This window comes from Procambarus clarkii, chromosome 86, assembly GCF_040958095.1.
Source record: "Procambarus clarkii isolate CNS0578487 chromosome 86, FALCON_Pclarkii_2.0, whole genome shotgun sequence".
NCBI lineage: Eukaryota > Metazoa > Arthropoda > Malacostraca > Decapoda > Cambaridae > Procambarus > Procambarus clarkii.
The window spans coordinates 5,292,688-5,317,767 of record NC_091235.1 but is presented as its reverse complement, the minus strand read 5'-3'; the positions used below and the strand labels follow the sequence as shown (position 1 = coordinate 5,317,767).

General features: G+C 45.3%; 1 protein-coding gene across 2 annotated transcripts in view; it reads right to left on the bottom strand.

Moving 5' to 3' along the window:
- The window catches only part of LOC123768768 (centrosomal protein of 290 kDa), a 109,691-nt gene that overhangs the window by 57,336 nt on the left and 27,275 nt on the right, over window positions 1-25,080 (bottom strand). For both annotated transcript variants that reach the window (XM_045759555.2, XM_045759560.2), the window contains exons 8-13: window positions 21,232-21,360; window positions 20,971-21,083; window positions 20,331-20,463; window positions 13,515-13,705; window positions 7,015-7,159; window positions 4,557-4,641 (exon numbers count right to left, since the gene is read on the bottom strand). In XM_045759555.2, coding sequence (XP_045615511.2) covers window positions 4,557-4,641; window positions 7,015-7,159; window positions 13,515-13,705; window positions 20,331-20,463; window positions 20,971-21,083; window positions 21,232-21,360 — 796 coding nt within the window. The remainder of the gene's footprint in view (window positions 1-4,556; window positions 4,642-7,014; window positions 7,160-13,514; window positions 13,706-20,330; window positions 20,464-20,970; window positions 21,084-21,231; window positions 21,361-25,080) is intronic.

Here is a 25,080-nt window from a genome sequence, read left to right as displayed (position 1 = left end):
AGAGGAACTTGGGAGAAGTCATTATACTGCAATTCATGGAGTACATGAATGTGTGGCCATGGTAAGAAGCAATACGAAGTGGTGCAAGTAGGAGATGAATGTAGATTTTTTAAAAATTGTTGCAGCAGAAGCCAAAGAGGATATAATTTTTCACCATCGAATAGGGCAAATGGAGAAAACAAAAATCAATACCGTTAAAATTCTGTTATTCAATTGACCCACAATTTCTGTTAGTGATTTTTTTTGCAGCTTTTTTGGTAATTTTTTGCTGCTTTGCCTTAATTAAAAATGTATGTTGACCAGACCACACACTTGAAAGTGAAGAGACGACAACGTTTCGGTCCGTCCTGGACCATTATCAACTCTATTATCACAATTTACTTGATAATGGTCCAGGACAGACCAAAAAGTCGTCGTCACTTCACTTTCTAGTGTGTGGTTTGGTCAACATTTTTCAGACACGTTATTGTGACTCTTCATCTGCATTAAAAATTGATATTTTAAGCCACTCCTAAAATGAAACAAAATAGCCAAACAAATTGCACAGACATGAAGTTAGGCAACTACCAGAGCAGAGAATATCACAACTATCAACAGATGGTCTACCCACCTTCCACCTAGTAGGCATGACCCCTTAACCTTCCCTCTCCAAGTCATCCACCTTTTCTCTCCCCTTTTCTTTCCCTTTCCTCTACCATCCTTCCCTCTCCACCCTTCCCTCTTCCCTTACTGCTAACATCATTTACCTCCCACTCAAGAACAACTAAACTTGCCTACACCGAACAACAACAACTTTCCAAGACAAAGTCCCCACTCTCACTACCTCAGAACCTTATGGAATGGGAAGATACAGAGGGCTGCCCAGAAAAGGGCACTTCCTTGCATTTAATGCTCTGCTTTTTAAGATGGCAGATGATCACCAGATGCATTTTTGAACGGAAAATGTAACTATAGATCCAACCGGATTTTTGAACAATACATGCTTGGAAGCATTTTCTGCAGGTAACTGGAGTGACGTATTACTTTATCATTTGCGGACAACAGGAGCAGCACGAGGGGGTTAATACCATAGTAAATATCATATTTGATGAAATACAGAACTGCACTGAACTATTTTAACACTTTCGCGCTCTCGGCGAAGGTCACTCAGCCAACCATATGTGCGCGCAGCGTTTTTATCGCTTAAGCGTAAAAACAAAAATGTGTATACTCTTTTTACTTTTCTGACCTTAGTTTTCATGCTACGTATTTCATTTTGGTACCAACGTGTTCGCAATAAAATTCTCTAGAAGAACATCAGTAAAAAAAGTCACGAAAGCTATAGAGATACCAGCATGAAATAAATAACTACGAAGATGAGTCGCCGTGAGCGCTCAACAGCAACAAAATGTTTTTACTCTTGGGATTATTATCACCTCTACAATTGTCCTACAGCCTTAATTTTGGTATCAATGGACTCCCAATAAAATTCCCAACACGGTGATATGAATATAATCGTAGAATAATGGTCCCGGCCCACCCGCAAGAGTGTGGGAAGTGGGCGCACTGTTACCCGGTAACGGTGACCGGACGACACACGCGCGAAACGTTGCTTTGAAAGTTTATATTTATTTCACTGTTCTGATATTATTATTGTATGTATGTCATTCATTTTTGTGGCAATGTTTTCGCAATAGAATGTTCTATGAGCTAAATTATACTACACAAACTTGGACCAAATAGGTGTACTTACCAAGGGAAGGCTGGTTGTGGAACAGTAAGTTGAGCATTTGTTCTTCACTCCACCTTCTTCAGGTTCTTCATTCCTGAAGTTGCTCAACAGATGGTTTGTAGGTGGAGTGAAGCTGTTGCGGGTGGTTACTTCTTCACCACCCAATACACCTGTTTCCGGTGGTAATTGGTGTAGCAGGGAACAACACAGAGTGCAACACCACAGGTCTTGCATCCATAGTTCGTGTCCTTCCTTTTACCGGACCGTGCGCATGCATGACACTTGAGACGTTTGGGCAGTCTGTAAATTTCATGTTTCAGTTTGTAGTTCATGCGATTTTCTGAATCAACAATAGGGCGGCCAGGTCCTCTCGCTGGAGGTGTAACAGGAGTTGCAGGAGAGTCAGATTCATCTGACAAAACAGTTTCGTCAACTGGCAGTGTGGCAGACATGTCGGGTTCAGATTCGTTGTCTGCTTCATCTTGAGGTGGTGTAGTGAACAAAGGCCGCCTCACACCAGATGGTCCGAGAGTTGGCATGGCGTCAGCATTGGCAGGAGCTGTGTCATCATTTATGTCTGGAGCGTGCCGCAAGTGTTGAGATGATGATGATGTTTTAGGCCACTCCTCTGTGTCCCAGTGCAATAGGGCCCAGATTGCCACTTCGTGGAACTGTAGCAATGTTAGCTTTTTTCGATCAGTTGTGTTGTATTTGTACGAAACATAGGCATTATGCAATGCCATTTGCAGGAAATAAAAGGTAATCTTTTTGGTCCACTTGTGAGTTTTCCTGGTAAAATGGTAATATTTAACCATTTGATCGAAGTGGTCCACACCTTTCATGAACTTATTGTACTCGCAAATTGCAGTCGGTTTGTTCACTGTTACCTGTTGTATTCCACTTGTTCCGTCTCGGTTGCGAATTCGCTTCCTTCGCTGAACTCGCCGAGTGTCTGCATTGTGGATGTTGGTAATGATTGAAACCACTCGCTTGTCTTTCCACAGGAGAATGAAGGTATTATCTTTGCAGCGGTATACTGTGGTATCCAGTGGAAGTTTACCCTTGGCTAGAGCTTGCAATACCTTTGGGGCGCCACGTAGCATTCTAATTGTGCCACATGTGTACACCCCAAGTTCTCTCAATGTTTCTGTCAGGGTAACCGAGTTGTAGTAATTATCCATGTACAAATGGTAACCCTGGTTCACTAAAGGCTGCATCAACCCCGTTACTGTATCCACTATCGTCTTACCAATACCTGAGTATACGTCAAAGTCATATATGTACCCAGAGACAGATTCAGCAAGCATATAAAGTTTCACACCATACTTGTCTGGTTTGTTTGGATTGTACACTTTGAAGGATAGTCGGCCTCGCCATGCCATTGTACCCTCATCCAAACACAACTCTTTCTTGGGGATGTAAACTTGAGCAAACCTCTCTTTCAAGTAATCCATCACTGGTCTCACTTTTATCAACTTATCACGATTGTTCACGGGCACTGCATTGGTATTGAATGTGTGGAAAAACTGGTTTATATGCTGGAATCGTCTGGACGGCATGAACAAGCTGAAGAAACGAGCATGCCATGGCTTTGCTGTTTGCCAATACATCCTCATAGTTGGGAGCCTAATTATGCCCATCAATATGAACAGTCCTAGGAATCGCGACATTTCACTCACCTTCACTGGGGTCCAAATATCTGATACATTTTCATTGGCCATCCTGAATAACTGTGAGGCGTACAAATTTGTTTCAACGGTAAAGAACTCAAGGAGGGCACGCGTGATGAACAATTGAATATAAGCCAGTGCACTAGTAGGCTTGGGAATTTTCAGTCCAGGATTTCCAGTAAAATCATCAACAACTGGAGAAGTATTGCTACGACTCCAGCCCTCACCAGCCCCAGCCTGCCGAGTACGTACTGTACGTGTACGCCTTTCAGCAGGCTCGAATGAACCCTCATCACTTTCCTCATCACTTATACTTTCAGAATCACTTGGCGCAATTTGTCGTGTGTTCCTACGACGAGTAACATGTCTGGTAGTTACTTTTCTAGGTAGCCTAGATGCACCACGTGTGCGCCGAGATGGAGGAGGAGGAGGGGGTCGTGGTGCCTCCTCTTCCTCGGTGAGGGTCTCAGTCTCCTCATCACTCGTTGCCATATCATTCCCTCTAGCTCTAGAACCCACACCCACACTATAACCCACACTACAGTATAATCGTTGTGGGTTCCAAAATCTTCCTCCAATACCTCTACATCACCTTCAGCTTCTGATAAATCCTCCACAAGGCCTGGAATTTTCGTTGGTGTGAGCTTCACTCCGCTCCACTTCTTAAAAATTTGGGTTATTTTGTCCACTCTCGATGACCTGGAGGCTTCCTTGGGCGTAGAAGTGCTTGGGCCTTGACCTTGATCCATTTTTGATGAAGTAATTGGGTATAATCCACACGGAAACGGGTAAAAATGCTCGAGTTTGGCGCGCGAGGGGAGCGTGATCGACTCACGACACGTGACACGAAAACAATGGGCCCGTCACGTGACCGGGTAGGCCGACGCGCCAGGCGGCCTAGTGGTGAGAAAGAGAACTTCATGGTGCGTCGTTTGAAACAAACCCCAATGAAATCGGATTAAAATTGAATTTTATACAAATATTTTAAAAGAAGACATAACTTTATGTCCACTATGCGTTTACGTTAGACGAAACCGGACGCGCCGGCGCGTCCAGATAGCGCGAAAGTGTAATTTGCAAAACATATTTTAAAGGAGAATATTGTCATTGTCATTTGAATTTCCATGACTGAGAATATTTACAGTTCAAATAAATAAACCAAACTGTGTTCCAACCTGATATCAAGCCTTTAGGTAGCTCCAAAGTTGTTAACTGAAGAGAGCCCTTAGTATTGGATACTTCTCGTGTCAATTCATATATCTGAAAAGAGATTGAAAAGACAATCATCAACAACTTCATCATTATTATTACCAATCATCAATAATCCATGTGCTACTGTATCACAAAGTAAAAGGCATCCACCTATAGAATAAAAAAAAAAAAAACTGAGTGTAATGAAACGTCACTTTCTGGGTTGAGCCCCGAAAACTCCCTGAAGTTAACGGACTGATATCCACCATATTAGTCTAGAGCATCAGTTACTGGAGTCCTTATGCCTACCGGGAACTACGAGCCAGAACCTGGTTTATTCAGAGAGGGGAAAGGGGCAGTGGCTTATGAACACTGCACTGTTTGAGAGTACTATAATCGTGTCTGCTATCGACTGGAGGCATCACCCAGAAAGGTAGACAAACCATTACAAATTCCAACTGGTAAAACATTGCAACCCAAGACTGAACAGAGGCTAAGAACAAAACAATATGATCAGAATAGTTGAACCACCTATCCCTGCTGTGGTTTTGAGGTTTCTCTTCATCCAGTTGATTCCTTCCTCTGAAGCCTCTCCTTTGGACTTTGCTTTCCTATCCTGGTGAGCACGGACTCCGGCTCTGCCCAAGAGCTTTCGTGTTTTGTTTGAGCTTTAGAGAGATGGATAGGGGGACCTTTGGTTTCCTTGGACCTCATCTGCTCCTTCATCCCATCCAATGAGACACTCTTGCTGCAGGGGAAAGGGTTTTCTTACCTGCTCTTTACATGATTTTGAGCTTAATGTTTTCCCCCATGGATTCATTTCAAAGTATCAAAAAAGGCACCCAGAAACTTGTATGATGAGCCTTGCCTCTTTCAAGTTTGGGTCTTCCTCACTGTACAAACTGCACTATGAGGTCCTGGAGTCTACCTGGCTAGCAGGCCTTCCTCTTTCCTGGTGGGATGGGGGGGAGGGAGAAAAGGCCCTTTGTGGCTCCCTGAATATCCTGATACGGTACCATCTAGGTTACATCAGGCGTGGAGTTCAATAGGCCTACCAGGGACCAGCTCCATCACAGAGGCCCAAGTGACATTTCATTTTTTTTTGCTGCCTCTGGGGAAGGCAACCAGAAAGTCAAGGAGTTGAAAGAAACCACTGCTGGCTTTGATAGAGACCATTGCCTCAAAACTTCCCATAAGAACTCCCTGAACTATGTAAACAAATTATCAAATTCTCTCGGAACTCGTGCGAACTTTGCCCCACCTTCTCCACTTGTTTGGGAGGCGTTCATGCATCACCATTCATACGGAGAGCCATTTTGGCATGATGGCTTCAGGGAATCGCACAGGGATCCCCCCAGAAAACAACTGTACAGTATAATGAATATGAAAAAAAAGGAAATTACATCAATATATAAACTATGAAAATAATGATGCCCATCTTGGTCTTTGGGCCAAGGGTCAGAGACACTTCAAGATGTTACACGACCAAAGTCCATATTCACTCCAAACATTGACCACCTACGGGCTACTCATGCCTATGTCACCTCTTGAGGCGGCTTAATCTTCATCAATCAATCAATCAATGCACATCTAGGCCTTATTAATGCAAGGATATACTGTACAGCCAAACACAAGATATTCTTTCTACTCTCGAATAAAAGGCTCAGCATGGAAACTGAAAAGTTATAGCTGTGTGTTTCTTGTTTTTGTGTTTGAAAATAAATGTATCGATGATAGCTTCAACATTCAGACTCCTGACTCTTTTCAAAGTTATAGATATTACTGTAATATCCTTTGTTCTGCCACCACTGCCTATCAGGGACCAGCTCCTAATGCCAAAAGGCCTCTTGGCCTATTGGCCTTTTAATGCCAAAAGGCCAATAGGCCGAACGCCCCTAACGTAAGTTCTTGTCAGTCATAGAAAGGATAAACATTCACATGCTGTAGAATTAACTGGGAATGTCACAATGATTCATACCAAATCACACAAAGCTACAAAATCATCACAGTATGAGCACAGCAGCATATTGTAGTGGAGAAGGTGGAAGTATGCTAATACTTCCACCTTCCAATAAAAAATCTAATTTTGCTTCTCTCAAGATGACATTATGCTATGACTATCAACGCTGCTTAATACATGAATGATGTGATCAGCTCACCGAGACTAATTATCAGAACTTGAAGCAAATAATGTTATTAATAAAAATATATACTAAATGGGATACTGTACTTTATTATGTTCTATGGAAGTGGAACTGTGGATTTAATTTTCCATTAACAAATGGCCAGTTACATTATTCCAAACAAGAGATTAGAGCATTTATCTTGACTGGGGCTTCATCGCCAACATTCACTATACTATACCTGCTACAATGTCACCACTGCTTATTTATAACACACACACACTCTCCAGAAAAAGCAGAAAAATTATTAAGTTTGAACCTTTGTGCGAAGCATGACTTTCTCGTCCTGTAACTTGTTGACCTGATTGGTCAGACTTTCTATGATTTGTTTACTGTTCTGCCAGTTTGTTTTGTTCACACCAGGCAGGTCAATATCTTCACGAGGCTCGAGCTTCAGCTGTTCTCTGAAATTAGAAAATAATTCTAATCAAAATCAACATACAAGTGAAATATGAGTTATCGATATATGATGCATGCAGCATCTGTGAATAATGTCAATTATAAATACAGCTCTTCAATGCCGTTGTTTTGAACTGTACTCTATAGTGTGTATACAGTGCAGTGTGTATACCTGAGCAATAAGGCAGTAGCTGCAGCCAAAACACCAGAGAGAGAGCCTCTAGAGTAAAAAGAGGAAAGGGGGGGGGAAGGAACAAAATGGAAGAGGTAGATACGGGGCAATGACCTTACCTTACCTTGTGGTACTTTCAAGGATCAACTTCCCCACAGCCCTGTCTCTGACCAGTCCTCATGGTTGGTCGTCTTGTCGACCAGGCCTCATGGTTGGTCGTCTTGTCGACCAGGCCTCATGGTTGGTCGTCTTGTCGACCAGGCCTCATGGTTGGTCGTCTTTTCGACCAGGCCTCATGGTTGGTCGTCTCGTCAACCAGGCTGTTGGACACGGCTGCATGCAGCCTGACATGAATCACAGCCTGGTTGATCAGATATCCTTTGGAAGTGTTCATAGAGTTCTCTCTTGAACACCATGAGAGGACGGCCAGGTATGCCCCTTATGTGTAGAGGGAGTGTGTTGAAGAATCTTGACCTTTGATGTTGATGGAGTTCAACACCCTCCCTCCCTCACCATACCTATTCCATTTCTGCATTTCACTAGGGCTATTTTGCATGTTCTGCCATGCTTTTTGGTTTCACGTGATGTTATTTCCATGTGCAGATTTGGAACCAGTCCCTCTAATATTTTCCATGTGTAACTTACTATGTACCTCTCTCACTTGCGCTCTAGAAAATACAGATGTAGAACTTTTAATCGATCTCAATAATTTAGATGTTTTATAGAGAGAATTCTTGCAGTAAGGAATCTCTGTATGGACTGCAATTTCTCTGACTCTGAAATGGGGCTGTTAATGTGCAACAATATTCCACCCTAGAGAGCATTGATGGCTTTTAAAGTATCATCATTGGTATGGCATCTTTTGTTTGAGAGGTTCTTGTTATCCAACCTTTCATTTCCCTTGCAGTTGTGACAGCTACTGTACTTTTATTGTGTTCTGTACAGGTAAGTTCTTCCGACATGATTACTCCTATACCCTTTACAGTACTTTGCTTTTTCATTCTATAGTGTAATTTGACTACATTTTTGTATGTGGTTTCCATTTTTATATTTGTGTTTTTTTTTCTATCCAGGTTAATTTTTAGGATCCAGGTTAAATCCTGGGTTATAACAGGTTCAATGTTGGTATCACATTCATAAAAATTAGTTTAGATCATTAATCTTAGGGTGTTCAGGGATTCACTGAAAACAGAATTGTACTGAAGCTTCAATAGTTCACTAATTTCTTTGTTGTTATCTGTGAAAGTTCTATCACCCTTGTGCAAGAGCTCAATGCTGGATGTAGTTTTTGTTCTAGTTTTTACATATGAGAAAAAGTATTTCAGATTCTTCTCTATTTCACTTACGGCCTTTTGCTCTCTTTGCTTCTCTTGGATTGTATATGATTCTTACAGATTAAGTTCAATCATTTCTATGTCTCTACACTGCCTGCCTTCCTTATCACTGTTGGGATGAAGTGGAGCATTTGAGATGTTCTACAATTGTTTCCTTCACCTATAAAGGAAATGCTGTTCTCATTCCAGTTTGCAATTTTGTTCTTTTCTGTGGGGAGCCCCTACAGCTCCCGCAGCCCAGAGCTTACCAGGCTGATATGAATGTATTAGACCGTGGCATCAGTCAATTGGAATTCTTTGCCTCCTGGGGACCACGAGCCAGAACCTGGCCCCCTAAGAGAGGCTAGGGGAGCAATGGCCTATAGAAACCCCTGTGTGTTTTGAAGCATTCCGTGTCTGCCATTGACTGGGGTTGGCACCCAGAGAGGTAGGCGTAACAAAACAAACCCTACATGGGAAAAATTGCTACCTAAAAGCCAAACAAGGAGGCAGAACTCCCAAATTAAAACAAGCAAACATCACTACTGCTGCCACTAGTCCGTGCAAACCACCCCCCCCCCTCCCCCCCAGAGGAGGAGGGGAAAGCCCCAGACCCCCACGCCGGCTGCTCCAGCATTCAGTTCTCGGCTGATGTCTGACTGTGGCAGTCATTGATTCTGGCCTCTCATTCTGTGCAGTGTTGTTCCTTGTGTTTTTCTGTGGTACGATGTGCAGGCCAGCAGTAATTCATCAGTACTTTAGATGCATGCACTTAGGGGTCACCTTCCCTAAGCGTCCTGTAAGTACTGCTCTTGCATTCTGGTGTTCCCTTCCACAGGGCATTCGGGAACCGCTTCTGTAGGGATCTTTTGCTGCTCGACATTTGCCCACCCTTGAGGTCAGTTGGGGATTTCATTCTTTTCGTTTGGCCTTGGGTAGGAAGTGGTATCGTTGCTGGTGCCTGTGCAGCTTATCTCCCATTATATACAGCACCCGGTTTTGTTCCTCCTGGAGACAGTGCGCTTTTGCAAGGCTTTTTCTTTTTTATTTTGCCTGGTGGGGGTCTGCCTCCTTGGTTCTGTTCCACCTTCTGGTATTGTATATTGGTGGTCCTCTGCTAGGTCCCCTTGCTTATACACATCATAGGAGTTCAGTTTTAGCAGTTTCTCCTGGTAGTTTGGGCACAACTTGTTGGCAGTACCTTGCCTGGGCTTCCCTTAGCAGTCAACCTAAGGGCCCTGGAAAACTCCATTGGGGCTCATTGGACCTATGGACACATCCTCTGGGTTCCAACCCACCGAGTGCAGGGTTGATGGTCCCCTCTGTTCCCTTGTCTCAGGGTGATACCTGTTTTGCCTCCATCATACCACCTGCTGGGTCGATGACTTCTTTGACCGGGAGTCTTGTTCCTTGCTTGTGCCCCAGTTTACGTATTCTACTGAGATTGCTGTTCGGGTACAGGGAGCTTCAGTGTTGCATGCACGGTACTGGTTGCTGCAGCGTGCAAGGTTGATTGGTCACTCGGATGCCATGAGACTGCCCCATTTGGGTTATAGGGACCTGGACTTAGGGGCATTAGTCGCTTCCACTTTGGTTACGTCCGCGCTCCCGAATCCTTCCCAGGTTGGTGTTGATCGTCCTTCCCCCCCCCCCCCCTGCTCCTGGTTCCCAAACGTCTGAGGGTTTCGGAGTCAGGGCAGGTTTAGATGGATGCGAGACTCGGATGACTTCGGGGGCCGCCCCATCCGGGTTGGCGACCGAGGCATTTGAGCCGGTTCCTCCTGCTGAAGCTTCTGGGCCTTACCAGCAGGCCCCCACTCCTTTTCTGCTTTTCCCCCGGACTCGGCCTTTTCTATGGGGGCTGAGGATGTGGAGGTTAGGTTTGTGGACTGGTTAGGTTTTGTGGGGGGCATCAGGCTTTCAGCTTTCGTTGCCTTCCATTTGGCCTCAATCTAGCATCTCGCATATTCACATGTTTTACCTTGGTCGTGGTGACCCATCTGCATCAGTTAGGGATTCGGGTTCTGGCCTACCTTGACGACTGGCTGGTGTGGGCTCCCAGTCGGTCTGTTCGCCAGGGAAGTGGTTCCTTCCCAGTTCACCGGGTTCAGGTTCCTGGTGACTTTGAGGAAGTCTCATCTGGTCCCGTCTCAGGTTCGGACTTGTCTCGGTCTTGTACGAAACTCTCGAACCACTTCCTTGTCTCTCCCTCCGGGGGCATTGTTGCGGCTGCAGTCCCACCTTCAACTGTTTTTGAGGGGGCTCCAGGGTCACTCGGCAGTTGCTCGAGCAGTGGTGCAGGAGTCTGAACTTCGTCGTGCTAGTTTGCTCGCTGGTCGGGTGTGGCTTTGGCCTCCAGGGGCCATGCGTCGGTTGCTGCGTCACCGGCTTCCTTTTCGGATTTTCCAGGGTTCAGTGCCCCGGAAAAGTTCAGGCGCCTACTCGAGTCCTCGCTCGATGTGTTCATAGACACTTCGTCTCTCGGCTGGGATCTTGTGACCAGTGCTCACCAGGCCAGCCAGAGTCGATGGGTGCTGTCCTTCCATCAGACTCACAGCACGTTGCAGGAGTTTGCGGCTGTTTGGCTGTCACTTCAGAGGGTTCGAATCGCACAGAGTTCGACCATCCGGCTCCATTCGGACTGTACTCCAGTGGTTCATTGCCTGAACCGCAGGGGTTCTCTTCGGTCCTTGGCCCTTTGGGGCTGGTCACTTCGAGTGATTCGTCTGCTGGATTCTCGGGGTTTGGCTCTCCGTGCGGTTCATGTTCAGGGGGTGTCCACATTCTTGCAGAAGGCCTGTCTCAGTTCATTCCTCATTCCCTGAAAACTGCTAAACACTTCCGAAGGATACCTGATTGACAAGGCTGTGATTCATACATCAGGCTCTAAACAGCTGTATCTAACTGCCTTGTTGACCAGACCCCCAACCAGGAGGCCAGGTCAGTGACCGGGCCACAGGAATATTAATCCTCAGAACCGACACCAGGTAAACACAAAGTAAACCTGCTTATTCTCCTGACTGAGAATGACCAGGCTGGAGCATGTGTAATGGTCATTCTTCTGACCATTAAACATGCTTTCTGAATCTTGTTTTGTTTCTTCCTCAGTTCTCTATCACCCTTTCAGTTCAAGATTGTTTTTATATATTTATTTGTGTTGGTTTTCACTTTTGCGAGTAGAATTGGGGAGCTTCAAGCTTTCCTCCAGAAGCAAGAGTTCTGTTTCTTTGGCCCTGGTGGGTAGTTTCTTCACTTGCAGCAGTCTTCTTTTCTGGCTAAGAATCAGATGGATGGCTTTGGGATTAGATCTTTGGTTATCTCTTGGTTTGCTCAGATGTGGAGGCATTGCTTACTGTGTCCAGTGACACCTCTATGTCATTACATGCATTTCACTTACGATGCTTCAGATGTCATATTGTTTCTTGACTCATTTGTCTTAAGTTGTTCACAGTATCAAGTTTAACTGGCTTGCGGTCTACCCTGGGACACAAGATAAGGAAATTTGTGGCTTTCTCTGCTGCGTTTGCAATTGTCTTGGGCGGCTATTTAAATTCGGGCGTTCTTGCATTCTAATAGTATTTTGGTTGCTCGATACCTTGCTAATGTGCTCAAGCTGCAGCAGACTTGTGTAAGACAGGAAAGGGTTTTCCCCATTGCTCATTCCTTGCTTTTGAGGTTATTGGCTTCAGCTCTTTTCTACCCCTGGTGAGTTCCAATTTTGTTTATGTCTGTGGTAAAATAGTAACAGGGAGCCATTGAAGGAACCTTCCCAGAAAACCAGCATTGAATGTGATGAAATGCCTCTTTCTGGCAAGTCCTCAGTGACTACCTGAATCATCACCTCTTCCTTCAGATGCACCAGTCTATTGTCTTGATGGATTAGGCTGCTTCAACTGAGCTGATTACTGCCACCACCTCTAGTAGCTGCTACTAGAGGGGGACTTACCTTGTTGCTGTCTGTTTTGTTTTCTTTGCCTTTTTTATGGATGTAGTGTGATTCAGAATCCTCTGCTCTCAGCTCCTCTATAAAGGGGACCATGTTTTGGCCTCTGGTTCTTGATACCTGTAGGCTTTTATTGACTCAGAAAAGCCTGGTGTGACTAGACTTGGGTGGACCTATCCAATTGGTAACAAGTGGGAGCCACCATACCTACCAGAAAAAGGAGTTTCCTTACACTAAATGCCATTCTTTTCCCCTAGTTACACTAGTGCATAAAACTCAAAACTTTTTCACCTTAAATCCTTGTGGCTAAAGTTCCCTTCTCAAGTTGATGCTGGCTTTGCCCCTACCTTCAGTCGGGGTTCTTTTCCTCAACCAGGCTCTTTCGAAAAGAGTATACACCACCTGCAGGTCTATGAAAAATAGCCTTAGCCAGCTTATTAGCAGTAGAAGACCTAAAGCAACTGCCAGGAAGAAAGACCCTCAACACTTTATGGATATTTGACACCAGATAGAGGTAGGATGGGAGGGACATAGGATACCTGTATCCTATCTATTATGCAAGTAGTGATGGTTATCTTGAGGTTATCTCGAGATGATTTTGGGGCTTAGCGTTCCCGCAGCCCGGTCCTCGACCAGGCCTCCTTTTTGTTACACACCCCCAAGGAAGCAGACCGTAGCAGCTATTTAACTCCCAAGTACCTATTTACTGCTAGGTGAACAGACGCATCAGGGTGAAAGAAACTCTGCCCATTTGTTTCCGGCTCCGCCGGGAATCGAACCCGGAACCTCAGGACTACAAATCCGAAGCGCTGTCCACTCAGCTGTGATACAGCAAGGGTTGACATTAACTGCAGTTGAACAAATCTATGTGGCAAAGACAAGTAGATACGTTGTATGTGAATAAAAATACCAACGAATAAAAAGGCTCTTACCTGAGTACACCATTTTCTTCAATGAGGTCATTAATATTAATCTGCAGACTATTGACAAGCGATGTCAACTGTGTGATCTGGGAGTCTCTGATCCGAACCTGGCTCCGTACTTCTTTCAGTTCTCTTACAGCATCGGCTAAAGAAAATTCTCCTGCCATATATGACTGCAATTCTCCAATTACTGTTGAAAGCTGAAACCAAAGAAAAACTTCTGACAAACAATACATACTGTAATATAAGAAATATTATTACCTGGCATGTTTGCAGCTTAGACCATGAATGATAAAGGAATATGCCAGTTAATCAAGTTCAGCATTCAGTATATATCATGAAACTTTAATCTTTATAATCTGAGTAAGTGTTATAAAACTTTCCAAGCAAAAATATTAATTAATTACATGGTGTCATCATAAAATCACTAATAAACCCACAAGCAATCATTGATCTGTACAGTGATTACATTCTTGAAAACAGCAAATAGAAAAAAATTGCACAAATGAAACTTAAAAGGTGTATGGGAAAAGCAGGGTTAGTATCCAGAGATTTCAGAAAATCTACTGTTTTCCCACTTTATTCAATGCCTATAGCATTAATATGTACTGAAGCACAGAATACATGGGGAAATACAATACAATATTTACTGAAACACACAGCATACAATGAAGCACAGAATGCTTGAGGAAGTGCAATGATCTTACTGCTAAGAATGAAGTAGACCCAAGGATTGGCATAGATTATCCACATTAAGCCCATCTCAACCTAAATAAAACACTGTACCTTCAAAATACTCTGTACACTTCAAAACTAGCTATAAATCTACTAACAGACTTTACTACAAATCTGTGTAGTCCAATACCTCACATGTTGTGAGCCATCTGTATAGGGTGAGCTTATGCAGAAAAACACAAAATTAAGTACAGTACTTTATCAGATCTCTTATCATATTCATCTTACAGTAAAAGGAATAATTGAGATAGGCTGCCCGACCAAATTAATTTTATTACTTTGAGCCCACAAGAAAAGTCCAGCATTAAATATAATGAAATGCCACCTCCTGGTAGAACCCCCCTGTAGCTTCCTGAAGCTCTCTTGGTGAAAAGACTCCTGACTACTGAATCACATCAATTGCAGGAGACCTTTTGGTCTACTCAAGACCAGAGCCAGAACCTTGCTCCCTCACAGCAGTGCAGAGCTGGGTACCATTATCCTCACCCCACCAGGAAAGAATCCAGTAAGTCTGTGAAGCTTTACAGACAAGTGCAAGGTTTATGGGGAACAAAACATTGAAATGGCCAAACAATTTGCCAACTATGCAAGCAATAACAAATGAATCATTGAAAATAAGTTCCAATAGCCACCACCAGGAGTGCAATGTGGAACAATGGGAATTGCCAAAAAGAAAACGACTCTGAAGTGCCAAAAGGCACATGAATCCAATCACTGCCAGGGAAATGGGGATAGCACTGAGGTCAACCAGTACATGCAACAAAGGGGGAAGGAAATATCTCCTCCTCCCAAATGAGCAAAAAACTAGCATTGAATGTAACAAAACACCAATTTCTGGGTGAGCCCCGGTGGCTCCCTGAAGCTATAATGCTGATTTAGTGTCAAACTATTAGGTGCCATCAGTCATGGAATTGTTTTAGGCCTACCTGGGACCACAAACTAGAACCTGGGCCCCCCCTCTAATGAAGCACAGAGAGCATTGGCACTATGACAAAATTGTCAGCGATTTTTATTCATATTCTCCAACACCGGTGAAGCACCTACAAAGTCAGCCAAACAAGAGAGACAACTGCTAGTTTTAAAAAATATTAAGACCTCAAAATTGCAAAAGAACTCCCAAAAATATAAACAAACGATAAAAAATTATTGAAGTTAGCACTAGATCGTTCGCCCCACCTTTCCTCCCCCCCCCTCGTTTGGGGAACAGGAGGGAGGCACACCATGTGAGCCTGCTGCTCCACCCTCAGTTTTGTGATAATAGAAAAAGCCACCCCAATTAGGGAAAAGGTGTCATTTCCCTAGGAAATGGAGGGTGTTGGAGAGCCAACAGAGCTCACCCAGAAATCAGCATTTCATTACATTCAATGATAGCTTTCTGGGAAAGAGATCCTTCTGGGTCCCTGAAGGACCTACCCGTGGAGAAATAATATAATGGAACCTACCAGGGGGGAGGAGGAAGCACTGCAGGTACTACAACAAAGACGAAATCATGGGCCACAACACACAACCCAAGGCCGACGAGGAGAAGGAACATTGACAAGACACCTGGTTGCCAGGTGTCTTGGCAACTGTTTGACTGCCAAAACCCCAGCGCCTGAACATTGGCCCCAAGACATATTGGCAAACACAGCCGAGAGAATGGCAAATATCCAAACAACATAGGCAGGAGGGTAGACTGCAGGCTGGCTACACTTAACACAATGGACAACCTCATAAATATGAGCCCTGGAACAGGGTACCAGGGAACCGGATCAAATCAACCCATTAGGAGTCCAACGAACCAGACCCACGAGACTTTCAACATGATGCCAATGAACACCAGGCTCAGCTACTTGGCCAGAAGGCACTGTACCGCATGAAGCACATGTATGTCCCAGATCCCAAAGAACCCCACGAAGCAGTAAACACAACCAGTGACTATGAGATCCACGAACCACCACACAGAACCCGAAGAATCACTCTCCAACAAAAAGTTATCACACACATCCATGATCAGGCCTTCCAAAGACTTCAAATACTAAGTGATCTCCCAAACAACCCAGATGAGTAGACCATCCTGGACCCAATTTACACTCAATAAAAAAAAAAAAATTTTGTGCTACCAGAAGAGTAACCACCCTGATGTTGCTCAGATTAATCTCCTGCAGCCAACTCCAACGACTCTGGTTTCCAGATACTGTACTAGCTAGGACACAAACACTAGCCACCCAGCCAATGTACTGACAACCCAACATACCACACACCCAAACAAATGACACACACATACGCCAACCCATGGTGGACAGGCCACCGAACTTTCAAACCACCTCTCTCTCTCTCTCTCTCTCTCTCCCTATACCCACATCCTCTTCCAGAATTTCACTTCCCCATCCCTCTACCTCCCCCATCTTTTCCAAACCCTTCGGACATCAAAGTTAAGTCCAACGAAGCAGAAGCAGTGGCACAAAGGGAGCAGTGCAGAGCCACTACCAAGTATAGGAAATATTTGCAGAGGGTGGAAATATTTCTTGCAGTGTGTGCAAGTGGTGCACCCTCCGAGAAAAGGAGCAGAGAAGAGACAGAAGGAGGGGTGCAAGGGCCCAAGCTGAACCCAAAAAAAGACCAAGCAAAGCAAGCCAACACGTGAGCTATTCAGAATAGAATGTGGTCACCACATCTTGTAGAAAGAGCCAACAGCTTCACGAGACCCGCTGACTATGCCACGGCCTTGGACCAAAACCTGCTCAAGAGGACTACTACTGAGCACACCCATGGACCCAGGAGCCAAACAAAACACAGCGCAAGGGGACCCAGAAATGCATGGTACAGTCCAAGTGCTAAATGTCACAGAGTCTTGACACCGACAGCAAGAAACATGCGCAGGAAGCTGAATCACTCCAACAGGCTGGGAAAGAGTGGAGCAAATGGACAGGATGAAGGAGGCCCAAAAAGTGAGGCCCCCAAAACACCAGAAACACGTCCACAACCTTGCATCACTCAAGCGAGCAGGACTGGCAAAACAGTGCTGGGCAACAGAAGAAAGTAATCTCCACTAGCCAGGAAGACACCAAAACCTCGTAACATACCCAAAAGAGAAAGAGGACCCGAACACAAAGGAAGCCGGATCCAACTGCAAAGAGCCAAGGTCGAGGGGACAAACTTCCCAAAACCATGACCCAAAAAACTGCTCCCGGGCTTTCAAACGGGCACACAACCTAGACTGCTCATAGAAAGCCTAAAACAAAGTGGATGCTGCCTGAAAAGCCCAAGCATCTAAAGGAGTGCTAGAAAGGAGAGTAACATGACGGGAGCACACCCCCAAATGACTCGGAGTCGAAGGTGTTACGATCTCAACAGGCAGCACGGCGGAGGCAGGTAGAATGAAGACAGCCCTGCAGCAATGACGACAAACAAACTTCATCTCGCAAGAAGCAAGGGCAGGGTCGGGCACAGCCCTCAAAAGGCCCTCGAACCCGTGAGGAATTAACCGGACATGAAGGGTACAATCAGAGCAGGTACAATCAGAGCAGAACAGCCGGCACTGGGATGCACCACTGGTACTCTCAAAATGTTTCTATGTAAATTATCCCAAACCGGCTAAGACAGCTGGGAAAAAACCAGCGTTGAATGTAATGAAACGCCATTTTCTGGGCGAGTCCCGGAGGCTCCCCGGAGCTATCCCAGGCTGATATGCTAATGTCAGACTTTGGCATCAGTCATGTGTATGGAGTTCTTAGGCCTACCGGGGACCACGGCCAGAACCGGGCCCCCTCAGAGAGGCAAGGGGAGCAATGGCCTATAGAAGCCCCCGTGTAGTTGGAAGCATTCTATGTCTGCCATCGACCGGAACAGGCACCCAGAAAGGTAAGCGCCCCAAAACAAACCCCTATTCTGGTTAAAATTGCTACCAAAAACCGAACTAGTGGATAGAACTCCCCAACCGAAAACAAGCAAACTAGTGTGACGTCACACACTGCCGCGCCGCTGTCTGCGCAGCTCCCCCCTCCCCGGGAGGGGGAAGGGGGAGCCCCAGACCCCCCGCGCCGGCTACCCACACCTCAGTTCTTGAGGCTGGATGTCAAAAACGCGAAAAACCGCCGACCGGAGGGAGGGAGGGATGCCGGGGAGCCTCCGGGACTCACCCAGAAAATGGCGTTTCATTACATTCAACGCTGGTTTTCTGGGGGGAGCCCCGTCGGCTCCCCGGAGCTAACTACCCACAGACAGAAAAAGAGCGACTTACCCGGGAGGCGGTCGTCGCTCACCCCTCAACTCGAAGCCGAGACAACTGGCTGCAACCGCCGACCCAAAGCAACACAGGCCCGACAAGGCCCAGGGACATTCACAAGGTAACGAGCAGCCAGGACCCTGTTCGACCGCCAAAATCCCCGCGCCCGAATATCAGACCAAGACATATTCCCAAAGACGGCAGCAAGAGCCGCGAACTTACGAACGTCATGGGCACGGGGATAGACCGCAGGCTGGCTGGACCTAATAACCCTGTGGACGACCTGAGAGACCCGAACCCGCGAACTGGGAAGAAGGGAAACCGGATCAACCCACAGCGCATCCCCGGACACAGAAGCTGTGGCGCGCAAATAACGGCGAAGCGCCGCAACCGGACACAAAACATGATGCACCCCCAGCCTGACCAACCAAGCATCAACCACCCATGGACCCCTCTGGAACGCAGCAGTCTCATTCTTCGCCAGAAAAGAAGGAGACGGCTGCAAACGAACAAAACTATCACCACGACCAAAAGAGCAGAAACCCCTGCGCCGGAGGAGAGCATGAAGCACCCCTACCCGACCCCCAGAGGCCAAAGCCAACAAGAAAAGTGCCTTGGAAAAACAATCCTGGACCGAAGGGGCCACAACGAAACGAGGAGACGAAAGGAAAGCGAGCACTCTGTTCAAAGACCAGGACGGCTCAGGCGACGCATGAGCAGGCCGGAGGTGAAACAATGCACGAGACAGCTTGCGAAACGGCGCAGACGTAACATCGATACCGAAAGCAAGCTGAAGCGGCTCCGCCAGCGCCGTACGATACGAAGCGACAGTGTTAGGCATAAGATGACGGTCCTGAAACAACCACGAGAGGAAGGACAAGACCACCCGAACAAACAAGGAGCTAACACGACGAAGACGCAAAAAGAAACGGAAGGACCGCCAGGAAACTTCATACTGCCGCCGAGAAGAAGCCCTCAGGTGGGACACCAACAAGGAGGCCACCTGATCACCATAGAGATGATGATAGACTCGAGTCAAAAAAACCATACGCGAAGACTCGAGGAGAAGATCGAACCAGCTACGTGACGTACCGGCCCGATCTGCTGAAAGAGGCGGAGCCGCGGGAAAACCCTCGGGTTCGGACACCGAGCAACCAGCGCCTGAAACCAAGGCTGGGCCGGCCACCAAGGGGCCAGAAGGACAACTCTCCCCCGGTAAGTCTCTAAGCGAGTCAGGACCTGGAGCAACAGCCAAACCGGGGGAAAGAGGTACAGGAACCCCCACCTCGACCAGTCTAGCCGAAAGGCATCAGCCTCAAGAACTGAGGTGTGGGTAGCCGGCGCGGGGTGTCTGGGGCTTCCCCTTCCCCCTCCCGGGGAGGGGGGAGCTGCGCAGACAGCGGCGCGGCAGTGTGTGACGTCACACTAGTTTGCTTGTTTTCGGTTGGGGAGTTCTATCCACTAGTTCGGCTTTTGGTAGCAATTTTAACCAGAATAGGGGTTTGTTTTGGGGCGCTTACCTTTCTGGGTGCCTGTTCCGGTCGATGGCAGACATAGAATGCTTCCAACTACACGGGGGCTTCTATAGGCCATTGCTCCCCTTGCCTCTCTGAGGGGGCCCGGTTCTGGCCGTGGTCCCCGGTAGGCCTAAGAACTCCATACACATGACTGATGCCAAAGTCTGACATTAGCATATCAGCCTGGGATAGCTCCGGGGAGCCGACGGGGCTCCCCCCAGAAAAGTAGCATGATAATGTTTGTCATTAACCCTCTCCCCATCCACATTCCATCTTTTCCTGCAACTATTAATACATAGCGATTATTTTTTAATTATACATATAGCAAATTTTATCTTGGTAATTATTACATAGCAAAAAACTTACATCCTGTGCATGAAGCTGTGCATCTTCCTCTGCTGCTAAAAGCTGGGTCCGCATCCGTTGCATGTGCTGCCGAGCCTCGTGAAGCTCTCCACGCAGCTGATTCACAACACCAGTTTCTCCCTCCGCTGCTGAACTACATATTATTCATCATTTATTGTTCTTTTAAATATCTAAATTATAAATCATAGCCAAGAATAAATATGCTTAAACAAATTATTAAATTATGCAATTGAAATTTTCAAATTGAATAATGAAGTAACAATTCTCTAATTCTTTAAGCAGGACATATATCCTATATCAAATTACTTTTACAGTCATTCAATGTACAGTAACTTGTACACAATATTTTATCAATAGTTAATTCTCAGTGTTTAATACTTTAAATAAACAACATTATAGATATTATTTAATCTTCTAACAATTGATGAGGAAATAACTGGAGGTCCCAAGAGCCTATTTTTCTGATAAGTTCTTAATAAATATAATTCATGATTAACTCATGAAAGACTTAGCAACCTGGCCTGTTTAATCAAGTCTCTACCGAGATAACTACAAGTGTTACACAAATTTAAATCTGTGTTATTGTCTGACTTAAGGGCTCAGAATAACTTCCTTAATAAACAAAACTTTACCAACTCACACTCTCATATTCTTTAGCTTAGTAATTAATAAAGCACTTGACTCAATTTCTCTTGATGCTTGGGTTAGCTGTTCCCCAAGGCGTGCAATCTCAGCCTCCCTCTCTTTCACTTCCTGCCAAAAAATAGAGTGCTAAATGATCCTGATACAAATAACATCAAAGTTCCAATTACTGTAAATAATTTCATCAAATAAACATCATTCCCCCCCCTATTAGATTACCAGCTTTCATGTTAAATATGGTAGAGAAACAAAGACATACCTGTTCTAGCCGTGAGATCTGTGTTACGTAATCTTGAGTGTGTTGTGTATAACCAGGAGGTACATTGGATCTTTGCAACAACATGGCCCTCAGTCTCTGAAGTTGCTCTTCACGCTCACTCACAACTTCCTGGTTTATTGAAGTTCATAAGAATACATTATCCTCATATGATCATCATCATTACCCAAATTTCCATTATCATATGGTGTGGAGTAATGAGAAGATTAAATATATTCAAAGGGCACTTCCATTCATCCTATATTCCACACCGACCAGCATCAGATAAAATCGGCACCATCACACTTCAGAAAAAAAGCCATGGCAGTTCCACACAAATTTCACGTGACTAGGTTTAATAATAAATCCCATCCTCCTGTTTTGGTAGTACTTAGAGTAACGATGATGACCATAGTATATATACCCACATAGAACCAAATTATACCCACATAGAGCAAAATTAGAAAGTGGAAATCTGAACTTTTGAGTTGGACAAACCGGAAAACTATTTTTTACTTATGTTGCTTTGACAAACTAAACTAATCTAACCTAACCTTCATAGGCCTAATACACGATATCTGAGGCCAAATATAGTACATGTGTGTAATACTAGGCCTAGGAATATTTAAGTTTTTTAGCTTCATTTATTTTAAAATAATTCCTTACCAGTCAGTATACTACTATCTAAAAGCCAAGTACATACGAATTCGTGACTACTGACGACCATCACAATAGGAACTATCTAAACAGGAGGATGGGTTGAATAATACCAGTACTGTCCTTACAGGTACACAGTACATCAAGATCTATCATTCTTGCAATTAAATCAGATCAGTAATGATGATGATTGTTCTTTATGGTCCATGCACTTCATGAAGGTTTTCTTCTCCCAATAACTGCATCTGTGGTAATGTTGGGAATGCATCACACTGGAGTGGGAATGTTTATGAGCTGGCAAGGTTTGAGTGTAGTTAGTGTTGCCAGTTGATGCAAGGCCAACAATAAAACTAGACATGTTTTAGAGTTATCCGTGATGCATAGGGGCAGGGGGCTAGATGATAATAATAATGTTTATTCAGGTAAAAGTACATACATTCAAAATGAGTTACAAACAGAATGTTGGATTTCTAGATAGAGCTAGTACATACTATGCCTAAAGCCACTTATACGCACAGCATTTTGGACAAGATGATGTGTTGATGATGTCAGCTGATTGTTGCTGTTCTTTGTAGCTAGGGTTCAGCTTTCTATGTATGGCTGTTTGGGTGATTTTGAGTTATATGAAGAAAATGTCTAGTTTTTTGATTGACTAGATATTTAGTCAATGCTTTGACTGCTTGATATTTTTCCATGTAGTGAGAGGTCTCTTCCCCCTAATATGTGCTCGATATTCCGGTCCCAAGGCACTTTGAGGGTAATGAGTACTTGTTGGAAATTAATTCTGGCACTATTATGTCTGAAACAATGAAGGAGGTAATGTTCAATTGTCTCTGGAAAAATGGTAGTGGATGCAAGATTCATGTTTATTTTATATTTATTGTTGTGTGATGCTAGTTTGATGTCTCCCAGCCTTGCTCTGGTGATTGTTATATTTATTGTAATTGGTTTTGTAATTCAAAAATGTTGAGAGGTATGAGGGGGAAATACTTGCAGGAGGAATCTATTTAATTTTATATTAATATTAATTTGATTGTGAACTGTAAATTAACTAGTGAAGAAGTGGGCTGTATATTGTTAAATTTCCTCACAAACATATTCCACAAACTTTGGGGGTTCAAATTGTTAGTAGAGAAAAGAAGAAACTCAACCAGAGAGCAGGCAAGCTCAGGCAGCACAAGAGCATGCCAAAGGTGAAACAGCACCAGAAGCTTGCAAAACGAACACGGCCCTAAGGAAAACGACAACCACAAATGCAAGCCAGAATGACCCCCACCAATGCTGCACAAGAAGAGGTGATAGCATTTGGCAAAAAACACTGACCTAGAAACAGCTAAAAGAAAGAACAAAACCCACTAGAACAGAAGACAACAACAAAAGGTCAAAAAAATGGCAAAAAGACCACCAAGAGTCCAAACCGTCGCCAGGAGAACCACAGGTGGAACATCTAAAACAAACCACCCGATCACCACAGAAAAGGCGATACACACACGTCAACACACCAGACACGGAGAGTAAAGAGAAGGCCGAACCTGCAAGGAACTTCACCCGCCCCACCTTCTGATGAAGGCGGAGCCGCGGACTTTTCCGCAGATTGGACAGTTGATGCCGTTTCCTTCAATGGCTTTTTGGGATATACAGGCGCCTGGATATGGACCTATTTGACTACCTCTGGAAATATGACTTAGAATAAAGGCAAAGAACGAGACCCAGAACCAAACCCGAGGGGGAGCAACCGAGCTATCATATTCATACATAAAATGGGATAAGAAAAATTATCCCCCCCTGAAGCAAAATCCCTTCTTCAGAGGGAACCAAGATCCAAGACTAGATGAAAACCACCCTTGGACTCTCTTCTGCCACCTCATACACCCCTTCTTCCCCTCACAGCCCTGGAAGCCACTCATGACAGCTCTGGAGCAATCTTTGTTATCTTGAGGTTATCTTGAGATGATTTTGGGACTTAGCGTCCCTGGCCCGGTCCTCGACCAGGCTTCCTTTTTGTTACACACCCCCAGGAAGCAGCCCATAGCAGCTGTCTAACTCCCAGGTACCTATTTACTGCTAGGTGAACAGGCGCATCAGGGTGAAAGAAACTCTGCCCATTTGTTTCCGCCTCCAGGGAGCCGGTCGGCCGAGCGGACAGCACGCTGGACTTGTGATCCTGTGGTCCTGGGTTCAATCCCAGGCACCGGCGAGAAACATTGGGCAGAGTTTCTTTCACCCTATGCCCCTGTTACCTAGCAGTAAAATAGGTACCTGGGTGTTAGACAGCTGTCACGGGCTACTTCCTGGGGGTGGAGGCCTGGTTGAGGACCAGGCCGCGGGGACACTAAAAAGCCCCGAAATCATCTCAAGATGACCTCCACCAGGGATCGAACCCGGAACCTCAGGACTACGAATCCGAAGCGCTGTCCACCTAGCTGTCAGGCCCCAATGGCATAATCTTCACTCAATGGCATAAACCCCATCAGCAATGGCATAAACCCCATCAGCAATGGCATAATTCTCACTCAACACCTACAGCAGAAGGGTCTCCCAAGGAGAAGGGCCAGAGCAGTGGTGGCAAGGTGGTTGTGAAGCTGAAGGCCATGAAACCCAGCAGACTCGACTGCCTCCATGGGGGCCACGCCCAGAGAAGACCGAGCTACACCCCAACCTAAACCCTGACTGACTCCAAAACCCTCAAATACTTGAGAGCTGGAACCAGAAGGAGAAGGGAAAAGTAGGGCAAACCACACCTGCAGGGAAAGGCAGTGGAGGTGTGAACTTAGTCCAGGTGGAGGACACCTATACCTTCAATTCCAGGTCCTTAAACACCATAAGGGTCAACTCCACAGTATCCAAATTATCATAATTTCATGAACGCCTAATGTGAACAAGTTTAGCTCGCAAAGCGGCAACTGCCTTGAAAGCTTCCAGACTCAAAACCGAATCAAAGTACAGTAGAGACCCAATGAGAGAAACCTCACAAGACTGAGGATCATAGGTGTCATTGACCAAATATGCAGCATGGCAGAGGCAGAAACAATGATCATCAGCAAGCCAAGACAATGAGAACCTTTCAAGCTTGTACTCTGCAAGTGCTGGCTCACCAGGCCGATCCATAACAGACTACATCAGAGACCCGCTAGGGAAGTATCAAGGCCTGAAGGCTGTTAACCAAGCAGGATACCCAGGCACCGGGGCTGTTTG